The 17,812-nt window shown below is 34.0% G+C and overlaps 1 protein-coding gene across 1 annotated transcript in view; it reads right to left on the reverse strand.

The window, feature by feature from the left end:
- Positions 1-17,812, reverse strand: part of GAS2 (growth arrest specific 2) — a 139,874-nt gene that overhangs the window by 86,572 nt on the left and 35,490 nt on the right. Inside the window, exon 4 of the mRNA XM_018043608.1 lies at positions 9,757-9,898. Coding sequence (XP_017899097.1) covers positions 9,757-9,898 — 142 coding nt within the window. The remainder of the gene's footprint in view (positions 1-9,756; positions 9,899-17,812) is intronic.

Raw genomic sequence — 17,812 nt, forward strand, 5'->3', positions numbered from 1 at the left:
AATTACTGTGCTTATTTGGAGGACTCTATAAACATTGGAAATAAACAGAGATATATTCTATGGAAAATAAAGTTAATTCTGAAGAAAAAAATCATGTGGGTAATATGACAATGTGGTATGTAGCATGCATTGCTATTGCATATCCAGCTATCCCTTTAAAACAGCTTTTGCATGCCAAGACTCAAATATCAGTTCTACCATGGACTCATTAGAAAATCAATTTGGAAAACTGAAAAGTAACTGCATGATTCTCCTTTTTATATCCTTAATATAATCAGCTTATAAAACTTAGAACAAATGTCTCACTCAGCACCATATCTTAGGAAAATGATAACAGATGATGTTTTACTTCCCAGTTTTCTTGGAAATGTTATCTTTAATAAAGCAGTTGCTTCAAAACATACCCATGATATTGTCTTATCATGCCAGGTTCATAATGGCCACAAATATTAATATCATGTTTGATAAATAGTAGGCAATGAATGAGTTAAATCTGCAGAGGGGATAACCTAGCACAATAACAAGAACAGAGTAATTAGTTACTCAGTAAACACTATGTCCCAAAATATCAAGGCTGATAACCATCATGGATCATGACCATATCATGTGGTTATAATAGTGGTTGTGACAGTTAAGCTGAATAAAGGTTAAAATCTTACCTAGCATTTTTAGAAAATGCAAGAATTTACATTATGTTAACGTGATTCAATTATAAAAGCAAACACTCTTACCTTATTCTATAAAATTAAATTCAAGAGTCTTTAAGTATTATCTGTGCAATGTGCCGTGCTAAGGCACTTCAGTCATGTCAGATTCTTTGCAACCCTATGGGGTGTAGCCTGCCAGGCTCCCCTGTCCATGGGATTCTCCAGGCAAGAATATTGGAGTGGGTTGCCATTCCCTTCTCCAGGGGATCTTGCCAACCCAGGGATCGAACCCAGGTCTCCTGTCCTACATTATACTGAAGAAGTGATTGTGTTTGGTTTTTGCACTCTAAACTAAAATTAACAGATGGAAAGAGTATAGTGGCCATGGGATTCGAGCCACAGAAATCTGGTTCTGCGTGTGAGCTCTAAAATTTACTAGTTCCTAATTTGGGGAGATCATAAAATGTTAGTTTTCTGAGGGAAAATAATGGTATGTATCTTGCAATATTTTTGTGTGAGTTAAACAAAATGTTATTCATTGTTATTCTTAGCCAGTGCTTGGCAGATAGGAAAGACTTCCCAAAGTTAGTTTTCCTTCTTCATTATTATTACTTTTTGTTGTATATTATTAGCTTAAAGATTATCTTTATTTGGCTTAGTTAATATTAATGTTAATAACTAATAACATTTTTTCCTATAAGCATCTTTTTCTGTGCACCTATCATGTGAAAGCCAGCTTACTGAGCAGTAGAAGAAACCTCTGAATTTAAAAAAAAAACAAAACCCACTTTTGATAATTTAAGCTGTATAATTTAAAAGATATTATAATGAGTACATTTTGTCATATCGTATCATAAATAGCTAATTCTAAGTTTAATCAAATCTAAGTTTAAGTAGGTCAACTTGGCTGGCATATATAGACAGACATAAAGCATATATCCTATTATTATTATGGATTTTTGCTGGGTATAAAACTTAAGTAACAATTTTATTAGAATATGTCTTTTTATGAAACACTAAACATCTTACCACCAATTTTCCCCCATTTCTAGGAATAAAATAATTTAGATAAGCCCATTTTCAATAAATTACCAAAGCTGATTATATATATTATATATATATGGATGCACATCTTTATCTGGATGATTAGAAAGAAAACTTTTAGTAGATTGCATTTGAACTACAGACTTTATGTTGTCACATGTACTACTCATTTCTGATAGTTTATTGATTTGTCTTTTCAAAAATATAAGCAAATTTCTAGTTATACTGAGGCTTATGGTAAGAAATATTTTTTTCATTCTATTGCCACATCAATAATATGGCCTTTTGCTTTGAGCTCTGAGTAGAAGGGTTCTTCCCTGGTGGCTCAACAGTAAAGAATCTGCCTGCAATGCAGGAGCCGCAGGAGACATGAGTTCGATCCCTGGGTTAGGAAAATTCCCCTGGAAACCGACTCTAGAGGGAACCCACTCTAGTATTCTTGACTGGAGAATCACATGGATAAAGGAGCCTGGTGGGCTACAGTCCATGAGGTCGCAAAGAGCTGGACATGACTGAGGCGACTTAGCACGCACCCATGCATTCATGAGGAGAAGAGAGGATCACTCTTGCCTTTGCTCCTCTGAATAAATTCTCTTTAAAACAAATAAAACCTGTCTTAGTCATTGGTGATTTTTATGCAAAAGGTTTTATCACTGGAGGCTTCTTTTAAAATAATCAAAACCATTTTGAAAAAACGTATAAGGCAGAACCCCTCTGGGAAAAGTAACATAAATCTCTATTCAAAAATATGTGGCAAGAGACTCAATCTTATAACCTAGATTCTATAAAAATCTCATGGGCATCAAATGTCAAATGGAACGCTGCTGGCTCCAGGAATAGAAAATGAGACCTTCCACTAAAGCAAGGGGTAGAGTTTCAATGTCACAGAATCTGCAAGGATAAAATGCATTAAACCATGAATGTATAGTTTAGCTATATAGGTATTTAGTTTTAACAGATGGACAAAAAATGAAAACATGAAAATATCATTATCTATTGGTTTAATATATATTAGAAGCAATAATATTCATGCTGGTTTTGAAGGAAATCTATATTTCAGATTTATGTTTAAGATGAAATTTGAAAAGATTATATTTTTGAGTAAATATTAAATTGTGAAAATATCGTAAATTAATAGCTTCCCACTGTCCTAGAGAAGGAAACAGGTTCTCATACTTAGAAAGAGTGACATAGTAGAAGACACAGTAAACTAGACATCAGAAGAATTGGGTTCTAATCCAGGCTACAGAATCTCATCTCTAAAACTTTACTTCTGCTTACTCTTTCTTATGAGGTAATTTTATGGGTAAGTGCATTTGGTATATGGCAAGCACTCAACAAATTTTACACCTTTGCACTTAAGTGATGATCTGCAGACCAGTAGCATTGGCATCAGCTGGGAGCTTGATAAAAATGCAAACTATTGGGTCCCATCCCTGACTTATTGAGGAAAATTTAAATTTAAACAGGCTCTCCAGGTGATGAATATGTACAGTAAAGTTTGAGAATCATTACACTAATCAATGTTATGATTATTACCATATATGTCAGTTATAATTCTATATCTATTCTGGTTAAAAATATTTAAATGTGATTTGATACGTGGAACATGGTCTAGAAATGTTTAGGATAACAGTGATGACAGTGATGATGATGATGAATGGAGGGAAAATAATCTGTGCATTGGATTAGCCCTTAATGGGTATTACGGCATCTATCGTCTGCCAGGATCTATAAGGTAGAATAGATGCCCGCCAAGAAAGTGAAGGGCTGGCCCTTGTAAGTCATGTCACTCCCTGTAACTCACCCACAGAGATCTTTGCATTTAAGTGTAGGAAGAGTTAACAACATAAGTGCCTTAAAAACTGATCTGAGAGAGGCTAAAGAGAAGAAAAGGCAACAAAGCATAAACCCCACGGACTCATGAATGCTGAGTGTGTATGCATCCAGATTTCTCAGAATCACTGTGCACAGTGAAAACAGGCTACAGCATCCATATAATTCACATAAAAGGGAGAATTCATTCATGATCTCATCAGTAATGGAAGACGTATAGAATAAAATGTAGTTAATTGCCTTTGCCACCAAGTCAAAAAAATGTCCCAGAGCAAGGAGTGCCCCTTTCTGTCTCAACACCCAGACTTGATGTGAAATTAATGGGTTAAGTCACTATCACTCAGAGCAGCAAGTAAGAGTCTCTTCTAATTTTGCTTTCATTTCTACTTTATTTTTCCTTTTACTTTAAATCATCATATGAACTTCTGAAATTATCTCATATAAAACGTAACTTTCTGTAATACAGGAGGGACATGATCTTCAGGGGAAAATGATGCTGAATTTAAATCCTAGCTGTGTCACTGAGAAGCAGTATAATACTGGGCAAGGTATTTAGTTCTTTTGGTCCTAAACTAGCATTTCCATTTATAAGATTAGTGGTTGTTGGGAGATTAGAGATGGTAGCACATATGCACTGCTATCATTACTGAACATATAGCTATTATTATTGAATGTTGCACAGTGAAAATTTGATTCTGGAAAAGCTGGAAGGCTGTCACTTTCCTGATTCAACCCTGACTCCATCAAATCCTTGATATACCTATTACTCCTGGGAGATATTTAGTTTTCTCACTCAGATACCATGCTACATTTGTGCTGACATAGGGGCAAATGGCTAAATTTGGAAAAAGTTTCTGAGCTCAAATTCAGAATTGAGATGCTGATAAAGTACTTTATAAGGATAGGTGTTACAAAACCCAAAGTCTAAAATAAATTGTTCCTGGGAAGAAACAACGTGAATATAAATAACTCAGAGTTGATCTGGTATCCTTAAATTGTTATCCTACATTAATATTAATAAAAGTAGGTTTCTTTCTATAGAAATATGCTTTCAGCCCTCAGTAGACAACAGCAACAACAACCACATGGGATGATTTATCAAACACTGGCAGGCAGGCATAAATTCTTTTTCTGATGCAGTAGGTACAAAATGGAAAATGTTAATGTTTAAAAACTCGCACACAATCCTTTTCACTTTTGTGTAGTGGGATCAAACCCGCTACTGTAGGCAGTTCAGTGCTTGACCAATGTTCAATAGAACAAAGAATTGTATAAAACTATTCTTCAGAGTCATGCATCGAAAAAGGACAGTGCCACACAGCAAACATCAATACAGAAGATAAAAATGAAAACAAATCACACACATTTGCATGCTAGCACAGCAGATAGCAAACCCTTTTCTTGCTGAGTAGATTCTTTCTCAGAGAAATAGATGAAGCATAGTCACTGGCCTCCAAATCCTATAATTATCCAATAACATAGTGATATTGACACAATTACAACAAGCAGAATTTGCACATTTTTCAAATATTCCCTCCCCCATCCTTTTATTTTTCTCAACTTTCCAGCTCAACCAGAATGTACATCAAGTAAAGAAAAATAAACAGCTCTGGGCGAAAAATTAAGCTAACTTAGCAATTTCTAATCAGTGGGCTAAAGTAAATTACAAATAACAAATCCTCCATGCAAGAATATCATTAGTGTAATGAAATAGTTTCTACTTAAAATATCTTAGAAAAATCATACAAGAGCATCTATTTTAAGACCCCCTAACAATTTTTTTTTAATTGAGAATAAGTCATATATTTCTGGTCCTAATGTACAACAGCCCTTGTAAAACAGATGTAGAAAATTCACTGATGTCAATAAATAATTCTCTATGCAATTTGATTGCAATTAAGATTGCAATTATCTTAATATGAGTAAAATTGTTTATGTTTCAGACTACATGCCATACCTGTTTATTGCCTAAAGTGTGTTAATAGAGAATTGAAGAAGAAAATATTACTTACAGTTTAATTACTATTTGTCTTACTTTCAAATTCTGAATATAGCATTTTATTGTTATTTATTAGATATAAATGCTGAGACCTCATTTCATATTATATCATAATTTTCCCATATTATTAGTCTCAAAATATTATGAATATTATTTTTCTTGGTATCTATGAATGACTAGAGTTTGTTTAAGCTGCCACCAAATATCTTCAGTTCATTCATTTTTTTAACTCATAAAAATATGTTTCAATAGATGTTGTATTACCTATTTCTACTTCCCTCAAATAAACTTTCAGAAGTAGAACAACTTGATAAAAGAACATAAGCACTTCTGAAGTCTTTAATACATAATGTCAAATTGCCCAAGAAGACAAAAAAAGGCAAAAAATTTCCAATTATTTTTCAGCAATATATAGAAGATCCCACTTTCCTCTATGTTTGATACCTTAGTAATAAGTCAAATGCAAATTCAATCTATGAAAAATTAGTGAGGATTAAGAATTGAATATTTAGTGTTGACTTTCCTCTATACTCAACATTAAATATACAATTCTTAATCATCACTAATTTTTCATAATTTTTATTTGCATTTGACTTATCACTAAGGTATCAAACATTTTTATCTCTCTTTTGGGCTTTTATAAGTCTTTTATGAAAAGTTTTTTTAATGACATGTATCCACTTTGCTATTGACTCATTTCTGAAATACTATTCTGGGATATTAGTTAACTCATAATCTAAGAACTGACATTTGACAGAGGAAAAGTGCTCTCTCAAGAATGTCTTAGAAGATAAACGGCAGGTTATGCTCTGTATGTGATTGCAGCATGTGGCTTAGAGAGTTATCTGCCAAGAATCAAAACAAGCATGAGAAGCATATGGAATCTGATGCTGTCTATACTCCCCAGTTCATCCCTGGCATTTTTCCCCACCCACTGAGATTTCTTGTCATTAGCTGTCGTAGAAAGAGAACAGACAGAGTGAGTCATGAATTAAGATCCTCTCACAAATAATCATACCAAAAAAAAAAAAAAAAAAAAAAAAGCACTGCCACAGAGGGTAACGTATCAGTTGCCACAAAGATAAGAAAGCTTTATGCAGGCAAAGACCTTTGAACAGCTAAAGACAGAAGCCTCTTGGTACACACTCAGTACAGTGATCTACTTTATCATTCATTCATTCAAACAGATTTTTTCCCCTTAATCAGGGCATCTTTTCATTTTATTTGCTGTTCAAAACACTAGGACACAAAGACTACTCTTCATCTTGTGTGCTACTGAAATGAAATCTTGAGGTAGGGAAAAAAGAAGAAACCCTTGTCCTAAATTCCCTTTCAAAAGTGAAGTGTGAAAAGACATCAAGCAAAGTACACAGTGTTACTGTTGCAAGAAAGTCAGTTCTGCAAGGGCAGCTTCCAAGGCCATCAGCCGTGGCTCAATCACTTCCTCACCCACAGTGAATAATAAGAAAAACCCAAGGAGAATGGGTTCTACTTGGGGAAATGGAATTTCTCATTGTCCTTCCTTGTGATTATCATGAACATGTATGGTCACAGCTGTTTCCTTTCTCTGAACAATCCTAAAGTCGATACTATCATATTGGCTCCTTTCTTCCGTCTCCACAGGACCTATTATACATCATGTCCTATTCTAAGCAGCAGAGATTTCAAATTTACCGTTTCATTAAGAAACAAACTAGAAAACCGAATTATCTGATCTAGTTTGGTACTGAGAGGATTCAAAATTATTTTAAAATTTTATAGCCGTGAAAAGTTGGTTTTATTAAACTTTCTTGGCTATATAAATACATTTTCATTGCAAGGTATAAGCAAAGCTATACTATAGAAGATAAGCAGAATCAAAGATATTTTAACAAAATACTTAACAGTTATTGCATGCAAATTACCATGGGCTTTCTTTTTTATAAAGTCAAATAGGGTGAAGAGCTCGACCATTTAAAAACTCTTCTTGATATAATTTTATAAGCTACACAGTGTGTATTTATGTATGAGGACCATTATCATATAAACTGAATTATGCTTTATTGTTTCAAGATAAAATGTACTATTTACTACCCAAGTGGGGTTTTAAAAAGTCATCCAAGCTTCTCGGAGTCCAGCTGAAAGTTTTACTTTTTCAAGTAACAAAAAATACTTATGGATGGTAAGAAAAGTGAGACAAGACCATATTTATATTGACAGTGTCTAGTAGTCCATTTGGCCTACAGAAGTCATTGAAAAATTATTTCTTGAATGGAAACCTGTGCAATGAACAAAAGAACAAACAATAAATCAGTTTCCCCATGTGGCAATGTAGAAGGACTCCAGGATTTTAAATAATGATGTTATTTGTGCACACCTGAAAAGTGTACTTCTTTTATACTTCAGTTCAGTTCAGTGGCTCAGTTGTGTCCGACTCTTTGCAACCCCATGAATCGCAGCACTCCAGGCCTCCCTGTCCATCACCAGCTCCCGGAGTTCACTCAAACTCACGTCCATTGAGTTGGTGATGCCATCCAGCCATCTCATCCTCGGTCGTCCCCTTCTCCTCCTGCCCCCAATCCCTCCCAGCATCAGAGTCTTTTCCATTTTTTTAAATACTAAGTGTATTTTAAATACACAAAACAAATTGATTTTTTTAAAGTTTATGTGTATGTGTGTGTATGTATATCCACAGACATTTAATAGCTCTTTCATGGGTTTTTCCCACAAATAATTTTGCCTCACTCCCTTCCTATAATCCTCCACTCACATAAACCTACAAACCTGAAAGTTAAAATCTATTTGTAAAATTACCAAAGCCTTGAAAAAGAACTATATCCATATATATCATCCACCAAGGTTTTTGCTTTTTTTTTTTTTTCACTTTGATGTGAGGAAATGGTAAGAACATTCAAAGTCCATTCATACAACAGGCATTCACTCGGCACACTGTTGTATAGAGTAGGCTACTGTGCAATTATTCTGGTTTATTTTTTCTTTCAGGTATAAAATGTTCTCCTAGTCTAAGTTCATGTTACTCTCTTCTCTGCTGAGAGACTTCTCAGAAATTGGATGACAGTCTTTTCCGTACCACATTAACTCTTTATACAAATACAAATTTCCTTAAGCACATAAAATGAGCAAGACTTTAGCTGCCATAGCATCAGTTTCCTAGGTCCAGCAGGGGAAGGAATTCTGTTTTGTGAGGCTTCAAGGCAAATAATATTCTCAGTGCTAGGAAGGTAATTTGTATACTTGTTCTCTCTGAAGGATGCTCAGCTTACTTTGATGTTAATATTTGGTATTACGTGGTTTTGCAAATTAATTTTTAAAGCCTCAGGCAAAAGAACCAAAGCATTTCCCCCACCCCCTAAATGTCTCCTTTCTTCACTTAGTTCCACCTTACTAAAACTGGTCTTTAATTCCAATATTTTCCATTATATAGTACCACTGGGGTAGATCTTATATAAAAGATTTGAACATTTAAGTGTACCAAGTAACGTCAAAACACTAAATGGTCCAATGTATGTTTTCTCCCAGGGAAATACAAAACCAGGCTCTGTGGTCTGGAAGTGTATTTGCCAAAATTCAATCATAAAACAAAACAAAAACCCCAGAATTATCTGGGTAAGCCTAAGCTCTAAGGTATATGGTAAGACTCTTTGAGCCTGACTCTTTGAGACCCGCCTGTCTTTTTATTCCATCATTTTCAATTTGCCCTAACCTCTTGCTTGTTTGCCTAATTTTTAACTAGCAAAAAACAAATTTCACTAACGAAAAATAAGCTTACCTAAATTATGTTTCAACAAAGTGCTTATACGCGATAGTGTTTTCATAATTTTTTAGAGGTGAAAAGACAAAAGTGCTCATGATGGATGGCTGGAATACATGTAGCTATTCTATTCCAGGTAAGAGCCTGGTGGTAAAATTTAACCCTATTTTTTCCAAGAATCCCCCTATTTTGCATTGTATATGCTTATTTTTAGCCAGGAAAGAATTCTGCTACTTATGTTCCTGTTAGTTTATGCACAAGGTGACCAAGAGTAAGAGGGTGAATTTTTCTACCTTCAAAAACGCAAGTTTACAAAAACTCTGCAAGTTTACAAAAACTCCACAAGTTTACAACAAACTACATTTTTTTAAGTTAAAAAACTGAAATGAGTCACACAAAGAAGTTAATTTTGAGAGTTATACTGACAAACAATAATTTTAATATCATATCAACTAAAATTCTAAAGGAAATATACATACCCAAACCTTCCGATTCAAATAGACATGTTTCATCTACTCCTAAATCTCGGCACCAGGATAAGAAATTTGCTGTATTGTCTCTGGCAAAAAAGGAGCCTGAGGGTGCACTGGCTTTGCATGGAATCTTCTTCAACGGTAGATTCTGAAAAACAAAGAAATCTCACTCTGGTGGAATATCTGGCAGTCATCACAGTGACACATTTATGTTTTCAATAAAATGCTTTGGTATGACCTCACAGCAGCAAATAGAGTTGTGAATAGCTATAGGAAAGGATATGAAACACAAATGAAACTTAGTTGGTAATCAAGAGAGTATGAAAACCTATGCCTGTAAACATAAACTTGCCTTTTTAATATCTAGAAGTAAATGTACATAAACCCTTTCCCTGGCTCAGACTGCCACTCTCTTTCTCTTCTACTGTTTTTATGGGGAGGGGAAGGGGCTTCTCTTTCATCTGTGTATTCTGTCAGTGTTTCTCATAAAATATGTATAAATGTATTTCTCATCTGTGAAAGAAGAAACACGAATATGAATATGAACATAGATAAAATGTAACATACACACCTCCATTCTTATTTGTATACACAGACACACAATAAGAATTACACAAGAATTATAAAGCCCAAAGAGAGCAACAGAATTATCTAACATCCAGAAGACTCTATCACCAATACCAAGAAAAGGAAATATTAAAAATTTTTATCTTTCAGCAATAACAATCTACCTTCATTCTTTCAGACTATTTCCTTTTAAAGCACAGATCATTGTTCTATTATGTAATACAAAAATAATTCTGGCTGGATTTCTGCTATCTGAACTTGAAACATATTTACATTCTGCATCATTTCTCTTCCAGGATAAGAAAATGCTTAAGATAAGGGAGCGTGTGAACCTGGACAGATTTTTCTATTATTAACCTCAAAACTTTTAGCCCTAGAAAGCTCCCTTACCATACCAAATGTTATAAAGAATTGCATGAGGTATTTTTTGTTCCTTTAATAGAATATAACTAGTTTTCGTGGCATTCCATGAAGTCAGAGTTTGATTCTACATGATGTGAAAGCCTGAGCCAAGTATTTGACGATTTGGGCTAGACAGAGCTTTGCCTCTGAAAGCAAAAAAGATCAAGGGAGAAGCATTTTATGATTTAAATTTGTATATAGGAGTATTCCTTCTATTCTCTGTGAACAAAAAATATAAACAAAATGTTGACTGTTGAGGTCATTTACAAAGATGGTTATGAAAAATGAAACGCAGTCTTTGTGTATTGGTGAAGCCTGCAGATATCAAACTATTACTGGGTTTTCCTGTCCAATGATGTTACAGTTACATAACTAATATATTAAGTTACTAAGTCACTCAAAGAGTGTGTCTGTCTCATATCCAAGATCCATCTCTTTGTGGCTAAGTTCGTTTTAGGCTTAGACATAAAAAATTTTTGCATGAATATATATATATATATATTTATATAGATACATATAACAATGTGCATGCATGCTCAATTGTTCAGTTGTGTCTGACTCTTTGCAACCCCATGGACTGTAGCCCTCCAGGCGCCTCTGTCCATGGGATTTTCCAGGCAAGAATACTGGAGCCTACTTCAGGAAATGACTTCTCGACCCAAGGATTGAACCCATCTCTCCAGCATCTCCTACACTGGCCGGCAGATTCTTTACCACTAAGCTACCTGGGAAGCCCACATATAATAATTCCCCTTAATCAATTTGGTTAAATAGTGGCTTTCAAAGAATTGCATAGTATAATATTAAAAAATTGCATAGTATAATATCACCTTTATAAAATATTCATGAACATCAATTATCTATATTTATTAAAACTAAAATACATACATCCTTAAATCTAGCAATTTACTCCTAAGACTATATCTTGCAAATATAATAGTATTTTATATTTGTACTATGTCTTACAAATATAATAGTGCTTTAAAATATATGAACAAGTATATTTGTTGCAATGCTGATTGAATAGAAAAAATAGACATAAGAGTGTGTCAAGAAAGCGATGGTTGAATAGTACATAATATACAAATACAATGGAACTCTGTACAATAATTTTTAAAAAATAAGATAAATGTATGTGTTGAACCATAAGACTTTCAGTACATACTCTTAGGCAGATAATAAACAAACACATATGTTCACCACAATTTCATTTTATGATGTGTGTATATACACACACATACACAGTATAGATGGCCATATATGCCATTAAGTCACATATAAATATGTTGGTTTATAAACATGAACATTGTATTTATTTATATAACATTAATTTATGGAAAATTCAAGTAGGATATCCATCAAATTAATAGTTATTACCTTTGAGGAAGGTGATTGATGCATAGAGGATCATTTATATCTTACATAATTCCAAAATATGTAGTAAGATTTTGAGTGACTTTTACATTTTATCAATATTTTCTGATTAAATTCACTTCTAAAGTCTTTTGATTCAATCCATTACCTCTTTCTTTTTTAGTATAAATTTATTTATTTTAATTGGAGGCTAATTATTTTACAATATTGTATTGGTTTTACCTCTGAAGTGAATCACCTGCTAGGGGTTGGGAGTCCAATTACCTGAGTTCAGACCCAGTTGTGTTACTTTCTTGCTACAATAGTTTTTGGCAGATTACTTAATGTTTCTGTTCCTCAGTCTCCTCTTCTATTCAACATGTATGGGGGGAAAAGTGCATCTCATTGACTATGTGTGTGTGAGTGCAAATAAAATAATATAATTCAAGTGAAGCGATACGTGTTCAATAAAGGTTATTATCACTGCCATCCATGAAAGGGAAAATATATTGAATTACCTGTGACTTCCTTCTCTCATATTTTCTTACAAACATTTGATTTTTTTCTACTATAGGTATAAGAACTCAGGAAAAGATCGGCAAACAATTTATTTGTATCATTCCCCTAAACTTGAATTTCATCTTTTAAATAGTTTTCCAGTAAAACTTTCTGTGATAATATTGGTAGAAATGATCTATATCTGTGCTACCCATTGTAATAACCACTAGTAATTACTAGTGGCATGTGGTCATTGAGCACTTGAGCTGTGGTGATTGTGACTGAGACTAATTTCTAAATTTTATTTCTCTTTAATCAATTGATACTTAAATAGCCACATGTGGCTTGTGACTATCATATTAGAGAATTCATAATAGGAAAAATAAAGCCATTATTTGGAGGTTTAGAAAGTCCAATATTTGACCGCTTGATTACTTTCCCTCTAACTAATATTGTCCCCGTTTCTTTCAAGTCCCCTCAAATCCAGCAGTTCCCCTGGATACAGTTACTGAGATACACAACCATGTTCATCATTTGGAAAGAGTTTACTTATGTGCTGCAGAGTACAACATGTGCCTGCCCTACTTACCACGCTGTGGGTGTTACAGCTTCAGAAGGGCAATAGTGATTAACTATATTTAGAATATTTTTATTTTTTGCTCTTCCCATTTTTTTTTTTACTTTATTTTACTGTACAATGCTGTATTGGTTTTGCCATACATTGACATGAATCCACCACGGGTGATAATTTACACCTACAGAACCAGGATGTTCATCATTTCACTGCCACAGAGCCAGATACAGTGCTTCACACGTAAGCAGCCCTGACTTTTGTTTTCTGAAACACATGGTAGGTGGGGAAGGAACACATTAGCATTGTGAGTGCCTCCATGCTCTAGGCACACAAAACCTATACTTTCATACAGATTATCCTTTTTTAATTCTCAAAAAGTAATGTCATGAATTAGGTATATAATAGCATCTCCAATTTCCAAGCTGGAAAAACTGAGCTCATACATAGTTGAAATCAAATCATTCAGCCTCTTATACCCATACACTTCTAACTGTTCCATGAAAGCTCACAATTGCCTGGAATTTAATATATTTCAGCACTTGATTTATTTCCCAAGGTTTTAGCCAGGTAACATTAAAATAAAGAATTATGTATTTTCTTTCACCTATTAAACCTAGAAAAAATGGAGAGAATGGTATCTGTAGTTCTCCATAGACAGTGAACTGAAAATTTAATACTAGTAGTTTATTTTTTTAACTTTACTAGTAGTTTAAATAATCCATTTTTCACAAAAGTTTGAGACAAAATATTCCCCTTGATTACATCAAGTAGACATTTTAGATATAAAACAGAAGAGATATATAAAAAAAGAAATGGAAATTGCCAAGAACTAATATCTTTCCTTTTCCAAAGGGTATATAGAATGTACTTTCAAATATGCAGGCAATAAAGTCACTCTTTCCATGATGGAATCAAAGTTTCCACTGTATCCCCTTGCTCCTTTTAGTTTTGCCATATATTTTATTGAAAAAAAAAAGCTCTCAATAAAATTATTTCATTGAACATTCACAGTACCAAGGTATATGAAGATAACTACCCAGTGGCTTTAGAAAGGATGAAAATATATTCTTCAAGACCAAATTACTGAAATTAAAAATGGGAAAAATTATTTCTAGTACTGTCAACTTCTGGGGACTCTGCAATAGACTTCATGCCTCAGAGTGAGCTATGATTTAGGACAATAGCAACTGAACTTACTGGCATTGAATTAAAAATCAATCTTTCCTATTGTTTCTCTCTTCAAGATATATTTCATTCTAGAGAATGGGTCCCACAGCAAAATTTGGTATAAATTTCATGCTGTAACAATATAAGAATATTTACTTAAATTAAAAAATATAATTAAATAAGCTTTCTCAGTAAAATTCTGGTGAAAGTGAAACTGTGAGTCACTCAATCGTTTCCAGCTCTTTGCGACCCCGTGGACTGTAGCCCACCAGGCTCCTCTGTCTATGGGATTCTGCAGGCAAGAATACTGGAGTGGGTTGCCATTCCCTTCTCCAGGGATCTTCCCAGACTAGAGATTGATCCCAGATCTCCTTCATTGCGAGTGGATTTGTTACCATCTGAGCCAGTTGGTACACCCGGTAAAGTACCCCTGGTACACCCTGTAAAATCATAAAGAAATTATTTAAATTAAAAGCTAGAAAAAGATGTTAAGTATTTTGAACTCTTTGAAATTATTTCTGGTATAACATAAAATGATACTGGAAATGAAGGTCTAGTGCTCAAAATTCAGGTTTAAAAGATGAGATGGACAATAAAATGTTAAGATGCTAATTAATTGAAAACTTATGTCCACATTATAACCTGCACACATATATTTACAGCAGCTTTATTCATAATTGCCAAAACTTGGATGCAATCAAGATATCCTCAGTAGGTGGAGAAAAACTGCTACATATGCAGAAAATAGAATAATACTCAGTGCTTAAAAAAAAAGATCTATGAAAAGACACAGTGGAACATTAAATGTATATTACTAAGTAAAAGAAGCCAGTCTAAAAAGATTTCATGTTGTATAATTCCAACTATATGACATTGTGAGAAAGGTAAAACTATAGAGGCAGTTTAACCTTTGTTACCATCGGGTTTCCCTGATGGCTCAGTTGGTAAAGAATCCTCCTGCCATGCAGGAGACCCGGGTTCGATTCCTGGGTTAGGAAGATCCGCTGGGGAAGGGATAGGTTACCCACTCCAGTATTCTGGCCTAGCGAATTCCATGGATTGTACAGTCCACGAGGTTGCAAAGAGTCAGACAAGACTGAGAGACTTTCACTCTAGAGACGTAAAATAATTAGGAGTTTAAGAGGAGGGAAGTAGGATCAAGTGATTCATCGTGAGATTGATCACACTGGGTTTTTAGGGCAGTGAAACTATTATGAATGATACTATAATGGCATATATATGTCATTATAAATTTGTCAGACCCCATAGAATGTACAATACCAAGAGTGAACCTAAATGTTACAATGGACTTTGGGTGGCAAATGACACATCAATGTGGATTCATTGATTACAACAAATGTACCGTTCTTCTACACTTTTTGCTCAATTTTGCTATGAATCTAAAGCTATTCTAAAAATTAAATTCTATGAAAACCTTATTATGTAATTGATAGTTATTTAAGAAGCACCAGATGCTTTACAGTGGAGAAAATATACGAAATTCAACAAGAAATGGATTCTTTCCATTTTTATTTGCATTGTGCCTAATTTTACATATACATCCACATGGGAATCATTATCTAAATGCCATGTTACTATAAAAAGCTTCTGTTCTCCCAACTAATGCTTTACATATGACTAGACAGAGATTAGTTTAAAAATTCCTGAAGTCTAGTCCTACACTTGAAAATTCAGTTAATTGGTGAGGCTCTCTAAAAATTTTAAATAGAAATTTAATATGATTCAATTCAACCAATCATTATTAAATCACAACTCTACTCCAGTTCTAACATTAGGTACTGGAGGCAGACAAGGCCAAGGTTCATTTCTGGAGACTCTGTTTCTTTGAGAACAGACTTAAAATCGTGGTATTATACGCCAAGAAACATAACAGAAGCTCAGGTATTTGAACAGAAGCTTAAATTTGGTTCTCTAGAAAATGTTAGGATGTGTCTTTAACTTTGGGGAGATGTTGATCAGACATCATTATAAAAAAGCCTCACAAAGGAGCAACATTTTACAAAATTGAAGGATTTGAGTTCTTACCAAACCTAAAAAATGAAAAGCAATACATTCCATAAAGTGAAAATCTGACAGAGACATGGGTGTTATGATTAGTATAGAATGCACATGGAGGAGAAAATGAGACCAGAAAGCTAATTAGCCCAGGATCACAAGGGTATTTTATGTCTAACAAGAATTGCTAATATTGTAATCTCAACCGCAAATTATAAACTCAAAGGCCCAGAAGAAGTCAGGCAGATTAAATAACACAATGAAGTGGCTAGCTCTAAGGGACGAGAAGAAGTGGTGGAGACTGGAAAACTAAACAGCTCCTGCTATGTTCAGGGGGGCAGCCATATTTATTTAGTTCTAACTCATTGCTTCCACAAAGAAATGCAGTCACAATTTCTTGTTAGATCTTCCAATTTTTTCAGAATAATTGGGAAATCTGGCTAGTTTAATATGAAAATACTTTGATTTAAACAATCAGATCTATAGGCAAATATATGTGGTTTCCAGTTTAAAATCTCTTGTGTTCATAGTGGGGAATAATTTAAAAATAAAGAAATAAATAACATTTTAAACTAAGAAGTACTAAATCAATTATATGCAAATTTTCCAAATATTAATTATTTGGAAAATTAACTAAGTCTTTTGTTGTCAAAGGTGGAAGGAAGGAATAAAAAAAGGTTTTTTAGACAATTCTACAGAAGTTTGGGCTTCCCTGATGGCTCAGACCATAACAGATCTGCCTGCAATACATGAGACTTGGGTTCTATCTCTGGGTCAGGAAGATCCCCCGAGGAAGGGAATGGATACCCACTCCAGTATTTTTATCTGGAGAATTCTATGGATAGAGGAGCCTGGTGGGCTATAGTCCATGGAGTCACAAAGAGTCAGACACAACTGAGTGACTAACACTTTCACTTTTTTTTTCCCCCACAGAAGTAAAAAACAGTGACTTTTCTTTTGCCACTTCCATCTTGGAACACCTCTAAATCACAGCTATAGTATTCAGACTGAAAGAGTGAGATCTGAATGGAAGGAAGAGAAACATTCTCTGAATATGAAAGATTTCTTAAAGAAAGGACTGTTAGACTGACAAGTGTTAGACTGTCAGGTGTGACAGTCCCTCAGAGTCTCAACAAAATGAACAGTAATTGTTAAGTATTACTTATAGAAACTCAAACAAATTGATGATACTTCAAAAAATGTTTTTGAGAGTGTATGTCAGTTTTCTGTGTCCTTGCTACAATCAAGAAATTACCTTAAGGAAATAGACAGGAAAATTATTTTAAATGCATCTTAAATTTTTCCTTTCCAACAACATTTTGTACATTCTAAGGTATGATAATGTATGACTATTGGCAGCAGATTTCAAGTTCACAGGGCTCTAATACTTTGGTGAAAACTCCTTTTTAGTATCCATCCATATGATATCCAATAAAGAAAAGCATTTTCAAAAGTCCAAAGATTGCCTTATGGATGGATTCCAGG

This window comes from Capra hircus, chromosome 29 (assembly GCF_001704415.2).
Source record: "Capra hircus breed San Clemente chromosome 29, ASM170441v1, whole genome shotgun sequence".
In the NCBI taxonomy this organism is placed as follows: domain Eukaryota; kingdom Metazoa; phylum Chordata; class Mammalia; order Artiodactyla; family Bovidae; genus Capra; species Capra hircus.